We start from the raw sequence: 19,181 nt of genomic DNA, 5'->3' as shown, positions 1-19,181 counted from the left end.
CTTTGCCAGTAAAGTTTGCGATCTAAGGCAGCCAGAGCTGCCCCATGGGGAACCTCTGCAACATGATAACACTGAAGTTAAAGAAAAAATAAAGTGCAGAAGAGACTAGCTTCTACTATCTTGCTTTTAGGAAGACAACTAGAAGTCAGAGGGAAGTTTCCTACAAAAGATCTCATTCAGGAACAGTTTGAGATTGTACAAGAATTTGTTTTGGGTATAAAATGTGAAGCCAAAAGAGTTGATATGTGGTGCAGAAGTTTTCATACTAGTTTCTGCTCTTATACTTCAACAACTGAATACAATGCACATTTCTATACTGGCTCATTACAAAAAGTGGGGTTGGTAGAAGAGATTACTACCCATTGAGTATTTAATCTGAAGGGAATGAAATGCTGTGAATCACTCATCTTCATTTTCTACTCCTTTATTATAACCACACCTGCCTATTTAAAAAAAATTCTATTTTTTGCAGTTTCACATCTAAGCTTACTGGTAACAAATACTCTTGCACACACAATCATTTACAAACAAATTAAAATTGCTTTATCTTCACATCTCAAGGTCACTGTTTCACTTATTTACTCTGTGCATGGGCTTCAGAAAATTAAATGAAAAATGTTCTGGTAAATCAATTATATTGCAATAAATACCACCTATGGGGAAATAGAAAAAATAGGTAACATAATACTTGGTACTAGTACTATTGAGATACAGTGACAATGAGAGTATTTTGGACAAAAAACAAAGACTAGACACCATTACACCAAAACCTAAAACAGATTAACAGCAAATCACAATTACTATAAGTTTTTTGTTTTTTTTTAACAACTGAACCAACAACAATGCTTTGACACATTTTAGTGAGGTCTATGAACATTTAAACTGTTAACAGCAGCCTTGGATTCTTACTATCAAATACTGGAGGAGGTCATTTACTAACAATGGTATCCTTTTACTAAGGTGCGCTAACCAATTTAGCATGTGCTAAATGCTATGACGCCAATAGGAATAACGGTCATCTTAGTATTTAGCACAAACTAATCATTAGTGTGCACTAAATTGGTTAGTGTACCTTGGTAAATGGATTCCAATGTACACCAACACTGCTAATGCAAGATGTTTACTGCAGGAACACTGAATAAAATAGGCCTTGCAGTAAAGAACAATGTTAGTAAATGACACCCCTATCCCACAAAAATCTTTTATCACAAATGATCAAATTATACATTTCCACAGAAAAGTTTATATTCAAGCAGTCTTCTTTCCCTCCCAGAAAAACTATGTACAGTTTGCATGCCATTTTCAAAATGAATGCAGCTTTAGGAAACATTTCACCCCCAAAAATTTGTAAATGCAGGTTTATTTTACAGTATTTGTTCTCCTTTCACAAGTTCACAAAAAGTAAAAAATAAAAAAATCTATATTGTACAGCCAGGTATCCAATGGTTTTTGACAATGAAACAATTTACAGGACTTTACTAGATTTTGATACTAACATTTTGGCGATTTCTATTTAGCTTTGCTTAAGATGTTTAACTACAAAACTACAGCAACCACATCTTTAGGCTTCTTACATAAAAAAACAAAGGAGAAAGCAATACTTCAACCACTTAAGCTGAAAAACTATACTCAGCATTTAGAAGAACAAAGATCTTTAAAAATGAGGAAGGTCTGAAGAAATGTTTTGTTTTTAAAAAGTATGAGTCCTCAGTTGTAGTCTTCTGTCCATCAGTAGCGCCCTTTAAAGTAAAAAAAAAAAAAAGAAATGTAGCTTACTTAATGCTTATAGATTGAAAATACCACAAAGTAATAAATATAAAAGGTTCAATAAACTGTTTCAGCAGCCAAAAGAAAAACTACAAATGTAAAAAAAAATAAAAATAAAAAAGGCAGAGATGCATAATTAATCTTCAAGACCAAAACAATTTTTTGCCTTTCAAAGCAAGATGAGTGCCAATTGCTGGCTATTAGCAACTCAATAACAACGGATAAGCACAGTTACTTACCGTAACAGGTGTTATCCAGGGACAGCAGGCAGATATTCTTGACTGATGGGTGACGGCACCGACGGAGCCCCGGTACGGACAATTTTAGAGTGATTGCACTCTAAGAACTTGGAAAGTTCTAGTAGGCTGCACCGCGCACGCGCGAGTGCCTTCCTGCCCGACGGAGGCGCGCGGTCCCCAGTTAGGATAAGCCAGCTAAGAAGCCAACTCGGGGAGGTGGGTGGGACGCAAGAATATCTGCCTGCTGTCCCTGGATAACACCTGTTACGGTAAGTAACTGTGCTTTATCCCAGGACAAGCAGGCAGCATATTCTTGACTGATGGGTGACCTCCAAGCTAACAAATGGATGGAGGGAAGGTTGGCCATTTAGAAAACAAATTTTGCAAAACAGATTGGCCGAAGTGTCCATCCCGTCTGGAGAATGCATCCAGACAATAGTGAGCTGTAAAATTATGAACTGAGGACCAAGTAGCAGCTTTGCAGATTTCCTCAATAGGAGTGGAACGGAGGAAAGCCACAGATGCTGCCATAGCTCGAACTCTATGGGCCGTGACAGAACCTTCCAGTGTCAGTCCGGACTGAGCATAACAGAATGAAATGCACGCTGCAAGCCAATTTGACAACGTACGTTTAGAAACAGGATGTCCCAATTTATTCGGATCAAAGGACAGAAAGAGTTGGGGAGATGATCTGTGGGGCTTAGTACGCTCTAAATAGTAAGCTAAAGCCCGCTTACAGTCCAAAGTATGCAGAGCCTGTTCTCCAGAATGAGAGTGAGGTTTCGGAAAGAAGACAGGCAGAACAATGGATTGGTTGAGATGGAATTCAGAGACAACCTTAGGGAGAAACTTTGGATGTGTACGCAGAACCACCTTGTCATGATGAAAGACTGTAAAAGGTGGATCCGCAACTAGTGCATGTAGCTCACTGACCCTCCTGGCAGAGGTTAGAGCAATAAGGAAGACCACTTTCCAAGTGAGAAACTTGAAAGGAGTCGTAGCCAAAGGTTCAAACGGAGGCTTCATTAAGGCGGAGAGAACCACATTGAGATCCCAGACTACAGGGGGAGCTTTAAGAGGTGGTTTCACATTGAAAAGACCCCGCATGAATCTGGAAACCAAAGGATGAGCTGAAAGGAGTTTTCCATGAACTGGCTCATGAAAAGCAGCAATAGCACTGAGGTGAACTCTGATGGAAGTAGACTTGAGACCAGAGTCAGACAAAGAAAGAAGGTAATCCAACAAGGTCTCCACTGCAAGGGACGTGGGATCATGATGATGAAGAAGACACCAGGAAGAAAATCTTGTCCACTTCTGATGGTAACATTGCAGAGTGGCCAATCAGACCTTAGACTTAGTGGGGATGGGCGGACCCGCTATGCCTAAGGCCTGATTGGTCCAGGCTTCTAGAGCCTGGGCCAATCAGGCCTTAGGCTTCGGCGGGAAGGGGCGGGCCCGCTTCATTTCGACGAGGCGTGCCTGCCGGCTCAAGACATGCAAGACCCTTCTAAGAACAGGTTTGGTGGAGTGGAGGTTTGGGGGGGGGGGGGGTTAGCGCCAGGGGGGGTGCGTCTTCGGGCAGGAGGGATTGGGCACCCTCCTGCCAGCTATCGATATTGTCGGGGGGGGGGGGGGGGATCGGTAGGGTCGGGGGGGGGCGGTCGGTAGTGGGGGGGGGGCATCTTCGGACAGAGGGTTTGGGCATCCTCCTGGTTAGGGGGCCGCGGCCCGCTATACTTATAGCGGCAGAGAGATCCCTTGCCGCGATAAGTGTAGCGGGCTGTTTCTAATCTAACCCGTTTCTCTAACCCGCGTCTGTAACATGGACGCCGGTTACAGAATCGGGGTTTAGTTTAGGCCGATTCTGAATAGGACGCCTCTCCCGGGCGTCCTATTCAGAATCAGGGCCTAGGTGTCTTGCGGGCCTCACCTTCAATATAGGCGGCCTGCCTGGGGAGCATTTTTTTTTAAAAAATGTGCATCCCGATTGGCTGATTAGACAGCTGTAGGACGCCTACAGCTGCCTAAAATCGGGACGCACTTTTAGAGAATCAGGCCCACAATGTACATTGAAATTAAATCAAATTTCCAAACTGCTTAGAGGATATCAACCTATACAACGCATTATTAGTCCACAATTTCAAAGACGAAGCTGAAGAAAAAACTGAAATAAGGCAACCAAGAAACTAAATATAAGGCAAACTAAAGAGGCGATCTGACTGCTCTTGAACAAATCTTTTAGAGCTAACTTGAGAACAGAGAAGCTCATGAAGACTCTCTATCAGAAATAAACTTGGATAACTGCTGTGGATCATAGAATACTATCTATTCCCCCCAAATGTCATAACACACTTACAGGGATATCTTAGGACAAAAGTTGCCCCTAATTGTACAACCTGAGGTCTCAGTATTAGAAATTGCTTTCTTCTTCTCTGGGTTGAACGAGATACATCAGGGTACATCCTTATTATATTAGTCATAAATGGAACATCTTTATGCTTAAAAAACATCTTAAGCATCCAATCCCTGTCTGAATCAATTGCAAACTGTACTATTAATGTGGCTGGGAGAATCTCAGTATTTGACCTCTCTAGAAACTGTGTCAAATCCAAACTATCAGCAGATAAATTCTGTTGATTTAGGTTTGGATTTTGAGATTTGGCTCTCATTGGGAGGTAATATATTTTTGAGAGAGGTGGGTACGAGGTTTCTGGTACCTTCAAAATTTCTGACATATATCTTTTAAACATAGCTAGGACAGTTATAGGTTGTACTTTTGGAAAATTAATAATCCGGAGATTACTTTTCCTAACAGAATTTTCCAGCATGGGCTCCCAAAATACCTGTAGCCTTCTGAGTGCTTAAAGAGTCTCCTTGAGCTTGCTGAGATCTCTTCACTGCTTGCTGCTATCCTAAAGGCTCCTCCTTCCCCCTTCCAGGGTCAGTCCTCCCACTCTGAGAGGACAGCAAGAGGGCATCCCAAGCCGGCACGTCGACAAACTACTCCTCCGTCGCAATGGGACAGCTAGGCGGTCTTCGCTCATCCGGAGAGAGGATGACTGCCTCGAAGGAGAGATCCGGCACCTCAGCTTGCGCGGTCTCTCCAGCCATGGAAACCTCCGGTTGTGGAGTTCGCAAGCCGTGTTCCACGAAGACGTCCATCGGGCCTGATGGTGCCGTAGCCTGGACGGGGAATACCCGAAGTTTCGACTTCCTTTTCACCATAGTATCCAGGGAACCCTTACCACAAGCGCGACGGCGTCTCCGTAGACACTCTCAGACCGCCATCTTGGGTAAGCTCCTCCTCCTATAACAATTTTTTACCCCCTCACCCCGGTACCTTTTTTAATTCTGGTGGTCCAGCAGTTTATTGGCAGGAGCAAGCTATCCGCGCTTCTGCCCCTCTCTCGCTGGACAGCTGCCTCATCATATCTTGCAACGCACAAGGCAGGAGTGAGCTTTTTGCGCTCCAGCCTGGCCCTGTGCAGCTGAGTGGCTGCCTTCAGTTCTTGCGAGTCCCGCGAGAACTAACGGCACTATTCAGGGAGTGGCGCGGGGCAAAGCTGGAGTGCAAAAAGCTCACTCCTGCCTTGTGCACTGCTGGCCACAAGATATGAGAAGGCAGCTGTCCAGCGAGGGAGGGGCAGAAGCACGGATAGCTCGCTCCTGCCGATACATCACTGGACCACTAGAATTTAAAAAGGTACCGGGAGGGGGGGGGGGGGAGCTGGGACTACCTACCACTACACCTGCCCTGTCCTTGCCTACCACTAGACTACCAGAGGGGAGACAGGGTACAGAGCATGGCAGGGAGGGGGGACAAGGTGCAGAGCCTGGCAGGGAGAGGGGCTGGCTGCATACCTGGTAGGGGGGGCTGGGACTGCCTACCACTAGACTTGCCCTGTACCAGCTTACCACCAGAACACCAGAGGGGGGCAGGGTACAGGGCAGGGCGGTGGGATAAGGCACAGAGCCTGGCTGCAAAGCCTAGTAAGGCAGGGAGCAAAGGGGGCAGGGCAAGGAGCCTGGCAGGGAGTGAGGGGTGCTGGGTGCACAGCCTAGTATATTTTATTAAATATATTAGTACACAAATTGGTTCAGAATGATTTTTTTTCTTATTTTTCTCCTCTAAACCTAGTCTTATGATGCGAAAAATACAGTATGAATGAAAGATTTCCCTTCAGACCGGCACTAACACTGAAAGGCTCTGTCTGCTTTCTTTTTTTAAAATCTTTCTTTTAAATTAAAGGAGCAGACCCCACTGGCTCTCTAAGCTGTAGTCGGTGACCTCAGACAAGGCGTACAGCTGAGGCACCACTAACAGAGGGGGAGGTGGGGAAAAGGGACTCAGCTGCTTGAGTGTGACCCTCCCCTCCCCCCCCCACCCCCCCCGAGGACAAAGAGGACCCCATGGAACCCAATCTCTGTCTGGATAAGAATAGGTTCAGAAAAAGGATACTTCCTATCCCTTCCCACAGCCACATCCTTACCACCTCCACCTGCTAGAGACTGAGAACAGACTGATTCTTAAGAGGGACTGCACAGCCTACTTGTACTGCTGATAGAATTCAGTGTGTTCTTCTCAGCCTCTACCTGCTGATAGAGGAGTGTAACCCCATCCGTCTGTGCCAGTCTGGAAGAGCGCTAAAGTAGCAAGGTGGTTTTTTTTTTTAACCTGGGGCAATGGACAATTAAGTGACTTGCCCAGGGTTACAAGGAGCTGTGGTGGAAATCAAACCCAGTTCTCTAGAATTTTGGACCATTGCACTGATTACTGGTTTACCCATTTACTATCAGGTTTTATTGTTTCACTGCTTTTCTCTATCTTACTATTGGCAACTTTTAATCTCCCCCTACCAAAACTGCCACCTCAAACACATTTTCCTACCCTCTAACTGCTATGGAGGAAAAAGGAATCGGAAACTAGTCTGCTGCATAATCAGAGCCTGGAGCAGAACTAAGGGACTTTGTTATCAAGATGAGTGGCAAAGAGATTCACTGAGGGAGTGCCCCATTCTCAGAAGATCTTGTGGACCCTCTGCAGAGATGTTGAGCAATCCAACAATCTCCAACAAAGCCAAACTCCGCAAAATAAAGAAGAATCGATGAGAATCGTCTTCAATCTTTCATCTAGAGTTTTAATCTCTATTGAAGAATCTGTACTACAATTAGGCATGTCTTTTATCCCCTTTAACCTGTTTGATGCCTATGATATCTATGCTTACCTTCATAAGTTTTTTAGGATATTGAAACAAATTATATTTTGGATGGACTGATAGTGCAAATCCTGAGAATAAAACTAAGACATTTTCCGACACACACCATGTACCATCTACGTGGATTCCTCTCGGACCAACTGATGTGATAGCTGTGTTTGAGAAATTGGTACTTAGAGATGTTGCCTCTTTGGAGAAACAGAGAATAAAAACCTCATAATCTTATTTGAGCTCAAACTCTGGCGATGAAGTCTCTATCACAGGATACATCTACCACTATCATTCGAGCAGATAGAGGGTAGAGTGGTGATATTGGACACTGAGATATCTTGCAGAAACAAATTGACAATTGGAGGATGGGAATGTATATATCCAATTAGGGGATGACCCCACTGAGCGATTACAAAAGGAAGTATATGCATTATTACATCAAGCCAATGCTGATAGGATTATTTTAACTAAGGAATTTAAATATATATTCTGTAAATATCCCTGTCATATACTTCCTCCCTAAAATCCATAAATCCCTTGCCAATTCCCAAGTCACCCTATTGTGTCCTGTCATAAATCTTTGCTTGAACCCTTGTTTCAGTTTAGAGATTTTTTTCTTCAGCCCTACTACGTTCATAATCCTCTTATATACGGGACTTGATGGACTTTATCTCTCAGCTGGCTAGTATTACTATTCCTGTGGGATTACAGAAGATGATTTTGCTGGTGACAATGGACATTACGGCATTGTATACCAATATCCCCCAGAGGGAAGCTTTATATATCCTTCAACATTTTTGTCTGCCTCTTCTCATGTTGCAATAAACTGGATTTATTGTTATCAATGGCAACATTTGTGATTAACAATTACTTTATGTTTGAGGATAAATTTTTCCTCCAGATTAAAGGAGTGGCGCCCTCTACAGTATGTCTATTCATGGTGGAATTTGAGAGATAGCATGTATATCCCACTGAATACTACACGAAGATTAATAGCTGGAAACGCAACTGATAGTTTCCTGTATTCTTATTTTAGCCAATAAAATACACCTAATTGACAACTTCAGAAAAACTTGCCAATTACAGAACTTTCAGTTTGCATTCCTTTAATTACTTTTATTTTCAGTTAAAACCATTCATCCATATACTCACTTGGGCTGTACGACCGGGATCTTGACCGGGATCGGTATCTGCTGTAGTAAGGTGAAGGTGATCGCCTTCTGTAATATAGAAGAGCACAGTATTTACTTGCAGTTCCACCTATGCTTAAATACTAGTTCTTATACTTTTCATTTACTAAAATGTATACAAAATAATAACAAGCTATTATTAATATTGACAGGAGTCGCCATGCAACAAATTACTCAAAATTGGAAAGATTATACCAAATTAAATTATACGTTCTGGTGGAATTCTGTCTGTCATATTTATAAAATGGAAAAAATATTAGCGTTACAACAAGGGAATCTTCTTAATTTCAATAAAATTTGGCAACCATTGACTAATTATTCTAATGATTAGATTTCTTAGCACATTGATAAAAATTATATATGAATGGGGTGGGATTTGATTAATTATTGGAAACATGTTATATAAAAAAGGGGAGGGAATTATATTTTTATGTTAATGTATAATCTTTATCATATTATATTTTAAAAGCTATGATATATTAATGATAGTATACTAGATATGTAATAATTAATTATATTATTATGATTCAGATGTTGTAAGAATGGAAAATCTATAAATAAAAATTAAAAAAAAAAAAAATAAAAAAATAAAATGTATACAAAGAAACAAATCAAGCATGGTGATGTTATAGTTACAGCACAGTAGCACATGACAGAAAGCACAGTTACTTACCGTAACAGGTGTTATCCAGGGACAGCAGGCAGATATTCTCACGTATGGGTGATGTCACCGACAGAGCCCCGGTAAAGACCATTTTAAAAGAGCATCACCACTTTAAGATTGACCGAGATGAAACTCTGAAACAACTTTTGGTAGAAACTTTGGATGTGTGCGCAGAGCCACTTTGTCATGATGAAAAACCAATGCTTTTAACTCACTGATCCTCCTGGCAGAGGTGAAAGCAAAAAGGAAGACAACTTTCCAGATGAGAAACTTGAGATGAGCTGTGGCCATTGGTTCAAATGGTGGCTTCATCAAACTGGAAAGACCACATTAAGGTCCCAGACGACAGGCGGAGGCTGGAGAGGTGGTTTCACATTGAAAAGTCCTTTCATGAATCTGGAGATCAAAGGAGATCAAAGGATGAGCAGTAAGAGGTTGTCCCTCGACTGGCATGTGAAAAGCTGTAATAGCGCTGAGATGGACTTTGACAGATATAGATTTGAGGCCAGAATCAGGCAGATGAAGCAGATAATCCAACACCAAATCCACTGAGTTAGAAAGTAATGATGAAGAAGACACCAGGAAGAAAACCTAGTCCACTTTGGGGAAGTTGAGTTGGAAGAAGATGTGATTTGGGAAGCTGACTTTGAATCCTAGAACATGAAGAAAAGAAATGGTCCGAGATGTTGCTTGGACCACTTCCTAAGAGGATACAGCCTTGATCAACCAGTTGTCCAGGTAAGGGAAGACTTGGAAGCCATGTGATCAGAGAGATGCGGCCATTACAATCAGGCACTTTGTGAAAACTCTGGGAGAAGATGCCAGGCCGAAGGGTAGGACCTTGTACTGGTAAATGACACCGATTGATTTGAAAACGGAGGTACTTCCTGGAAGCCGGATGAATTGGAATGTGTATGTAGGCTTCCTTGAGATCCAGACAGCATAGCCAATCGTTCTGATTGAGGAAAGGATAAAGCAGGGCGAGGTAGAGCATCTGAAATTTCTCCTTGACTAGAAATTTGTTGAGAGCTCTGAGATCCAGAATGGGTCTCAGTCCTCCTTTCTTCTTTGGAACTAAGAAGTAACAGGAGTAGAACTCCTTATTCTGCTGAGAGGAACTTCCTTGATGGCATTCAGCAGGAGAAGGGATTGAACCTCCTGGAGAAGGGATGACTATGCAAGATCCAAAGCAGACTCTCTTGGAGGATGGTCTGGTGGCAGGGTGTGAAAATTGAGCATGTAACCCTGACGTATAATGGTTAAGACCTAGAAGTCTGATGTTATGAGCTCCCAGCGAGCGAAGAAAAATTGGAGACGGCCTCCGATGGGCTGAGGCAAAGCCTGCAGAATGGTGACATTGGCTATACTTTGAAAAAATACGTTAAAAAGGCTTTTGGGGGGCAGCCTGTGGTTTTTGCTGCTGACGTGGTTGCTGTTGTCTCTATCTCCTGGGTTGAGACTGAGCAGGAGTCGCAAGTTTTGCAGCAGACCTTCTCTGATAGGAAGAAGCTAGTCTGAAGGGACGAGAAGGTGGAGGCTTCTTTTTGGGCTTGACCCAGTGTCCCATCTGGTCTCATGAGCTGACAACTTCTGGGTAGCCGTGTCCATGGAGGGACCAAAAAGCTTGTCTCCTAGACGAGGTACATTTTCTAACCTGTCTTGATGGTTGACATCTAGCTCAGAAACCTGAAGCCAGGCCAGACGTCTCATGGCCACTGACATAGCTGCAGCAAGTGAAGTGAGTTCAAAGGTATCATAGGTGGAACAAACCATACTTTCTCAGTTGGAACAGGTCAGAAATAAAATTCTGGAAATCAGGAAATTTATGTTCTGGAAGATATTTCTGGAAAGCAGCAATTTGTTTGACTAAATGCTTCAAGTAGAAGAAGTGAAAATTGTAATTGCCAGACCGGTTGGCTAACATAGCATTTTGGTACATTCATTTACCAAACCGATCCATGGCCTTGCCCTCTCTGCCAGGAGGTACAGAGGCATACACACTAGCCTCCGAGGATTTCTTCAAGGTAAATTCTACCAGGAGAGACTCGTGTGGAAGTTGGGGTTTGTCAAACCCAGGAATAGGTACCACCCTACATAAAGAGTCCAACTTACAAGGAGCCACAGGAATAGTAAGTGGCGTCTCTAAATTTTTGTAAAAATTTCTCATAAGATATCATGAAGTGGAGTTCCTTGGGTGGTTGATCGTAATCCACATCTCCCGAAAAAACTTGGAGAAAGAAGATTTCTCAGATACTAGAGGAGCCTCTTGAGAAGAGTGGCAAGGGGATTCATCATCCGAAGAATCCTCATCTTCAGACAGGATAGGATCTTGTTCAGAATCTCCCCATAGGTCTGAATCCTGAACAGTCCAGTATCGAAGTCGAGCACTTGATGTCGAAGGCTCGAGATGTTTTAATTTTTGCAGTGTCTTTCCAGACTGCACCGACATTGATTCAGGTGATGTGTGTGTTGAGAACGACCAGTGCCGGTGAATCATAGGTATCGATTCCTTTACATGAAGCAGCGGCACCGAAGGAGACTTCACTGCAGATGCAATCAGTGTCGAGGGCTCAGACAGGACTGGCACTGGGGGAGTGTCAACGTGGGCAAAAGTTGGGTTGGCACTAGCATTTATAAACGTTCATGCAATTCCTCTCTTAGCAAATCGTGTATCTGCTGCTTGAGAGTAAGCACCGGTACTGCTGGCACTTTTGCTGGTACCTTCGGTGCGGCTCTATGCTCCAGCGATGAGGAGGCCGATATCGAGGCACTCACCGAGATCGGAGCGTTTCTTGGGCCTCTTCAAGTTCGGCAGAACTTGGCTCACTGCTACTTTGACCTGAGGCCCAGAGGGGGTGGGGGAAATGCTTCTTAGCCGGCTTACCCACTGAAGGATGCAACACCAAAGATGGTTCCACTGATGTTGAAAGCTGCAGTGTTGATTTGGCTGGTGCCGACGTCGAAAAGTGGTGTCGAGTCTCCTTCCGTTGCGACACCGAAAATAAGTTGCTGTTGAATTAAGCGATTCTTTAAGGTTCTTTTCTGCAGAGAAAAACAGCGGGAACAGTTGTCAGGACGGTGCTTGGGCCCCAAACACTGGAAACACCAACGATGCGGGTCAGTCACAGAGATGGGGTGAGCACAATGTCCACACTTTTTGAAGCCTGTCTGCGGGCGGGACATGGAAGGAAAAATGGCCTCAGCTAAATCAAAAATTTGAGGCCAAGTTGGTCAAACAGGCCCCGCCAGGCCAAACCCATGAAAATGAAAAAAAGAAAATTGTTACTTTTTTTAAAACTAAAAACAAACAAATAAAAGAAAAAAGAAAATGACTGAAAAGTCAAAAGTCCACGAGAATGGGAAGGCAGCAGATTAAAAAGTTTCAATGGCCGTTGAAAAAAACACCGTTCAAAAAACGTGTCTTCTTAGCTCCACGGAAACTAAGAAACTGAGGGACCGCACACGCGCGATTTGGGTTATCACGAACTTTCTAAAGACTTAAAGTGGTGATGCACTTTTAAAGTGGTCCGTACCGGGGCTCCGTCGGTGATGTCACCCATACGTGAGAATATGCTGCCTGCTTGTCCTGGGATAACAGGTGTTATCCAGGGACAGCAGGCAGATATTCTCACATGTGGGTGACATTATCTATGGAGCCCTGGTACGGAAGGTCCCAAGTGCATCACCACTAAGAACATTAGAAAGTTTGCGTCCAACCACACATGTGTGAGTGTCTTCCCCGCCCGACATAGGTACGTGGCTCCTCATTTAAGGTAGCCAGCAAAGAAGCCAACCAGAGGTGGGGGTGGGTGGGTTGTGAGAATATCTGCCTGTTGTCCCTGGATAACACCTGTTACGGTAAGCAACTGTGCTTTATCCCAAGACAAGCATGCAGCATATTCTCACATGTGGGTGACCTCCAAGCTAACCAGAATGGGATGGTGGGAGTATTGGCATTTTAAGAAAATAAATTATGTAATACTGTTTGGCTTAAGTGCCATCCCGTCTGGAAAAAGATTCCAGACAGTAATGTGAGGTGAATGTATGAACTGAGGACCAAGTAGCAGCATTGCATATTTCATCAATAGGAGTAGAGCGGAGAAAAGTTACTGAAGCTGCCATAGCTCGAACTTTATGGTCTGTGACACGACTCTCCAGTTGCAGCCCAGTCTGAGCATAACAGAACGAGATGCATGCTGCCAACCAGTTGGATATCATTCTCTTGGAAACAGGATGCCCCAACTTGTTAGGACTGAAGGAGATGAAAAGTTGGAGAGATTATCTATGTGATTTAATCCTTTGCAAATAGTAAGCTAATGCTTGTTTGCAGTCCAAGGTATGAAGAGCCATCTCTCCAGGGTGAGAATGAGGTTTTAGAAAAAATACTGGAAGCACAATCGACTGATTGAGATGAAATTCTGTGACAACCTTTGGTAAGAACTTTGGATGAGTGCGAAGTACCACCTTGTCATGGTGGAACAGTGTAAATGGTAGATCCACCACCAACTCTTGAAGTTCGCTCACTCTTCTGACAGAAGTGAGTGAAATGAGGAAGACAACTTTCCAAGTACGGTATTTAAGATGAGCTGTAGACATTGGTTCAAATGGAGGCTTTAATAACTTAGCAAGAACCACATTGAGGTCCCACACCATTGGAGGTGGTTTGACATTAAAAAGTCTTCTCTTGAACCCTGGAAATGAGGGGATGGGCTGTAAGGTTTATCATCCACTGACTGATATAAGGCTGCGATTGCGATAAGGTGAACTCTAATAGATGAAGATTTGAGTCCAAAATCAGACAAATGGAGATAATCCAGAATTCTGGAAACCCAGATGGATTTTGGTTGTTCTTGATGAAGACAACACCATGAAGAAAACCTTGTCCAGTTTTGATGAAAGCATTGTTAGTGGACAGTTTTCTGGAAGCTTCTAAAATTAGATGAACAGGCTGAGAGATGAGATCAGCTGAACTCAGCCTGAGAGGTACCAAGTTGTCAGGTGTAAAGACTGAAGGTTGGGATGTAGAAGAGAACCTCGACTGCATGAGAAGAGTTGGAAAAATTTACAGGAAGTATTGGCTCCTTGATACCAAGTTGAAGTAGAAGGGAGAACCATGGTTGTCTGGGCTACCGAGGAGCTATCAGAATCATGGTGGCAGAGAACAAGAGGAAAGGGTGGAAACGCATAAAGAAACTTATTCGTCCAATCCCGGAGAAAAGCGTCCTCTTCCAAGCGATGAGGCGAGTATAGACTGGAACAAAAGCAGGGTAGCTTATGATTGTGGGGAGACACAAACAGATCTACTTGAGGAGTCCCCCATTGTGAGAAAACGGAATAGAGAGCTGCTGAGTTCAGAGTCCATTCATGTGGTTGAAGAATGCAGCTGAGCTGATCTGCCAGATAATTCTGTTCCCCTTGAATGTAAACAACTTTGAGAAAGAAGTTGCGAGGAATTGCCCAATTCCAAATCTTTTGAGCCTCCTGACAGAGAAGGAGAGATCCTGTTCCTCCCTGCTTATTTAACATAGTACCTACTTGATTGTCCGTATGGACAAGAACTTGATCTTGTATAAGATGCTGAAAAGCTTTGAGAGCATTGTAAATCGCTCTGAGTTCAACAGATTTATATGATGGTGCCGATTCCTAATGGTCCAAAGACCTTGAGTGTGCAGGCCATCCAAATGAGCCCCCCAAGCATAGGTTGAAGAATCCGTAATCAGGACTTTCTGATGAGGTGGTGTTTGAAAAACAACTCTCTGGAGAGATTGGAAAATTGCATCCACCATTGTAGTGACTGTTGAAGAGACGAGGTCACTGCAATATGCTGCGAGAGTGGTCGAGAGCCTGTGACCACTGAGGAACCCGTAGGTGCAATCTTGCAAAGGGAGTCACATGGACTGTGGATGCCACGTGTCCTAGAAAAACCATCATGCGCCTTGCGGAAAGAGATTGAATCTGGGTAACCTGATGGCAGAGTTGAATAAGTGCGTCTTGACGCTGCTGAGGAAGCAGTTACTTACCGTAACAGGTGTTATCCAGGGACAGCAGGCAGATATTCTCTACATGTAGGTGATGTCATCTACAGAGCCCCCTAGCGGATGTTCTCGCAAGCAGACTTGCTTGAAGATTTTCAAGCTTGCGAGTGGACTGCGCATGCGCGAGTGCCTCTCCCGCCCGACCTAGGGCATGCGTCTCCTCAGCGTGACCTCAGTTCAGATAGCTAGCAAAGAAGCCAACCAGGGGAGGTGGGTGGGTTGCGAGAATATTTGCCTGCTGTCCTTGGATAACACCTGTTACGGTAAGTAATTGTGCTTTATCCCAGGACAAGCAGGCATCATATTCTCTACATGTGGGTGACCTCCAAGCTAACCAAATGGATGGAGGGAGAGTTGGCAATTTAGGAGAACAGATTTTGCAAAACTGACTGGCCAAAATGAACGTCCCACCTGGAGAAAGCATCCAGACAGTAGAGAGGTGAAAGTATGAACCGAGGACCAAGCGGCAGCCTTACAGATTTCCTCAATTGGAGCCGAGCGGAGGAAAGCAACAGACGCCGCCATCGCTCTGACCCTGTGACCCGTGACTCGACCTGGTAGGGAGAGACCAGCCCGAGCATAACAAAAAGAAATACAAGCGGCCAACCAGTTAGAAATAGTCCGCTTAGAAACAGATCTCCCCAACTGATTAGGATCAAATGAGACGAACAGCTGAGGAGCAGTACGATGAGTAGCGGTGCGCTTCAGGAAGAAAGCCAGCACATGCTTACAGTCAAGGGAATGCAGAGCCACCTCTCCAGGATGAGAATGTGGCTTTGGAAAAAACACAGGAAGAACAATGGATTGGTTGATGTGAAAATCCGAAACAACCTTAGGCAAGAATTTAGAATGGGTACGGAGAACCACTTTATCATAATGGAAGACAGTGAAAGGCGGGTCCGCCACCAAGGCCTGAAGCTCACTGACCTGACGGGTAGAAGTGAGGGCAATAAGAAACACAACCTTCCAAGTGAGAAACTTCAAATGAGCCCGCGCCAGCGGCTCCATCAAGTGAGCAAGGACCATGTTGAGATCCCAAACCATAGGAGGAGGTTTAAGGGGCGGATGAATGTAAAAAAGGCCTTTCATGAAGCGGGAAACCACAGGATGAACAGAGAGGTTTCCCATCAATGGGCTGATGAAAAGCAGCAATGGCACTAAGGTGGACTCGAATCGATGATGACTTTAGTCCAGTGCCAGACAAAGACAGCAGATAGTCCAGAATAGACAAGCACACCAATAAGAAAAACGGGTCCACTTGTGATGGTAACACTGGCGAGTGGACTCCTTCCGAGTGCCTCCAGAACATTCAGTACTGACTGGGAGAACTGGAACGAGGGCATTAAGTCTCGAGGAACCAAGCTGTTAAGTGTAAAGACTGCAGGTTGGGATGAAGTAGAGATCTCCGACTCTGCTTAAGCAGAGAAGGAAAACCAGGCAGAAGAAGAGGCTCCCTGGAACTGAGCTGCAGCAGAAGGGAGAACCAGGGCTGTCGGGGCCACCGAGGAGCTATCAGAATCATGGTGGCATGCGTGGACTTGAGCATGACGAGAGTTTTCAGAATCAGAGGGAATGGAGGAAACACATACAGAAACAGGTCTGTCAATCCAGAAAGAAGGAATCCACCTCGAGTCAGTGAGGGGCGTAGGCCCGGGAGCAGAAGCGGGGCAACTAGTGATTGAGAGGGGACGCGAACAGATCGATATCCGGAGTCCCCCAACGAGCAAACACCTGATGCAGGGTCGAGGAATGGAGAGACCATTTGTGAAGCTGCAGCAGATGACTCAACTTGACCGCTAGGCAATTCTGCTGGCCCTGAATGTAGACTGCACGAAGGAAAATATTGCGGCGAATGGCCCAATCCCAGAGCCGCATTGCCTCCTGGCAAAGGGAACGAGACCCCATGCCCACTTGTTTGTTGATATAATACATGGCGACCTGGTTGAACGTGCGAACCAGCACCACCTGGTCGCGAAGCAGGTGACAAAAAGCTTTCAGAGTGTGGAACACCGCCCGAAGCTACAGCAGATTGATGTGACAAAGGCGGCCGGCACTAGACTAAAGATCCTGAGTGTGAAGACCGTCCAGATGAGCTCCCCAAGCAAAGGCCGATGAGTCAGTTGTGAGGACCTTCTGCGGGAGAGGAGGATGAAACAGAAAACCTCTGGAAAGATTGGAAGAGAACATCCACCAGCGGAGAGACTGTTTCAACAAAGGAGTCACGATAATGAGTCGAGACACAGGATCCCGGATCCTGGCGCCATTGACAGGCCAGGGTCCACTGAGGGATGAGGAGGTGAAGTCTGGCAAAAGGAGTCATGTGAATAGTGGAGGCCATGTGGCCGAGCAGGACCATCATGAGCTGAGCCGAGCCGGGACCGAAAAAAGGAGGGAAACCCGCTGGCACAAGCGGACGATGGTCTCCTGATGAGGCCGAGGCAAGAAAGAGCGGAGACGAACTGTGTCCAGAACCGCTCCAATAAACTCGAGACTGGGACGGACAGAGGTGAGACTTGGGAAAGTTCACCTCGAATCCAAGACTCTGAAGGAGCAAAATGGTTTGATTCATCGCTCGCAGAACCTCCAAGCGAGAAGACGCCTTGATCAACCAGACGTCAAAGTAGGGAAACACCTGCAGCCCTCGGAGACGCACCACTATCAGGCATTTCGTGAAAACCCTGAGAGAGGCCGCCAGGCCGAAGGGAAGAACACGGTATTGGAGGTGGGGATCCCCCACCCGGAATCTCAGATACCGGCGAGAGGCTGGATGGATCGGAATGTGCGTGTAAGCTTTCTTGAGGTCCAACGAGCACAGCCAGTCCCCATCGTCCATCAGGGGATACAACGTAGGAAGGGTGAGCATTCTGAACCGTTCCTTGACCAGAAACTTGTTCAGAGCTTGGGAGGTCCAGGATCGGACGCAGATCCCCCGTTTTCTTGGGTACCAGAAAGTACCGAGAATAAAACCCCATGTTCCACTGATCTGGGGGAACCTCCTCGACTGCCCGAAGGCGAAGGAGGGCCTGAGCTTCCTGCAGAAGAAGAGGCAGCTGGGATCTCGCAGAAGGAAACTCGCTTGGCGGAAGGTCCGGGGGTACTCGACTGAAGTGAAGGGAGTACCCCTCCCTGACAATGGAAAGCATCTGTCGGTGGTAAGACGTTCCCACTGAGGATAGAAATGATGGAGACAACCCCCGATGGGAAGGGGGAACGCTCCAGCAGGAAGGGAGCCGGTAGGCTCAGACAGGAATTGTCAAAAATATGGCCCAGGCTTCACCGGAGCCGGCAGCTGTGCCCTAGCCTGATGCTGCTACGACCGCTTCGGAGGCGGCCGAGAGAACGCAGGAGTAGATTTCTGTGGGTATCACCGAAGAGGAATTCTATACTGCCGAGTCGGAGGAGCCTTAGGCTTAAGTCTCACCAGAGAGGCAAAGGAGCGCTCGTGTTCTGAGAGGCGCTTGGTGGCCGCCTCAATGGAATCATCGAATAGCTCATGACCCACACAAGGGAGATTGGCTAGACGATCCTGGAGGTTCGGGTCCATATCCACAATCCTAAGCCAGGCGAGGCGACACATGGCGATCGCAAAGGCCGTGACTCTCGAGGACAACTCGAAGGCGTCGTAGACCGCCTGAAACATATAGAGGCGGAGCTGGGAGAGAGTCTCCTCGAGAAGACGGAACTCCTGACGCCGAGAAACCGGCACATCTGCCTGGAACGAGTGGAGGGTGTCCACATAGAACCGGAGATAGGACGTGAAGATAAAGCTATAGTTGAGAACACGGTTCGCCATCATTGAGTTTTGATAAAGACGGCAACCAAACTTGTCCATCTTACATCCCTCCCAGCCCGGAGGGACAGCGGCATACACCTTGGCGGGGTTGGACTTTTTCAAGGAAGACTCAACCAACCAAAGATTGGTGAGAAAGCTGAGAACTTTCAAACACCTTGATGGGGATTGTCCGGTAACGGGACTCTAACATGGAAGGAATGGCCGTAACCGCATAGGGCATTTCCAGGTTCCGGAGAAAGGTTTGCCGGAGAACCTGATGCCTCGCGGGGCGGATGAGTAACACCCA

At 45.5% G+C, this 19,181-nt stretch overlaps 1 protein-coding gene across 4 annotated transcripts in view; it reads right to left on the bottom strand.

Annotated features, from left to right (window-relative positions):
* Positions 1-408: 408 nt before the first annotated feature.
* Positions 409-19,181, bottom strand: part of TRA2A (transformer 2 alpha homolog) — a 234,683-nt gene continuing 215,910 nt past the window's right edge. For all 4 annotated transcript variants that reach the window (XM_033930863.1, XM_033930860.1, XM_033930861.1 and 1 more), the window contains exons 7-8: positions 8,366-8,433; positions 409-1,739 (exon numbers count right to left, since the gene is read on the bottom strand). In XM_033930863.1, the coding sequence (XP_033786754.1) occupies positions 1,729-1,739; positions 8,366-8,433 (79 nt within the window). In that variant the 3' untranslated portion in view covers positions 409-1,728. The remainder of the gene's footprint in view (positions 1,740-8,365; positions 8,434-19,181) is intronic.

This window comes from Geotrypetes seraphini, chromosome 2, assembly GCF_902459505.1.
Source record: "Geotrypetes seraphini chromosome 2, aGeoSer1.1, whole genome shotgun sequence".
Classification (NCBI taxonomy): domain Eukaryota; kingdom Metazoa; phylum Chordata; class Amphibia; order Gymnophiona; family Dermophiidae; genus Geotrypetes; species Geotrypetes seraphini.
This window is presented reverse-complemented; position numbering and strand designations above follow the sequence as displayed.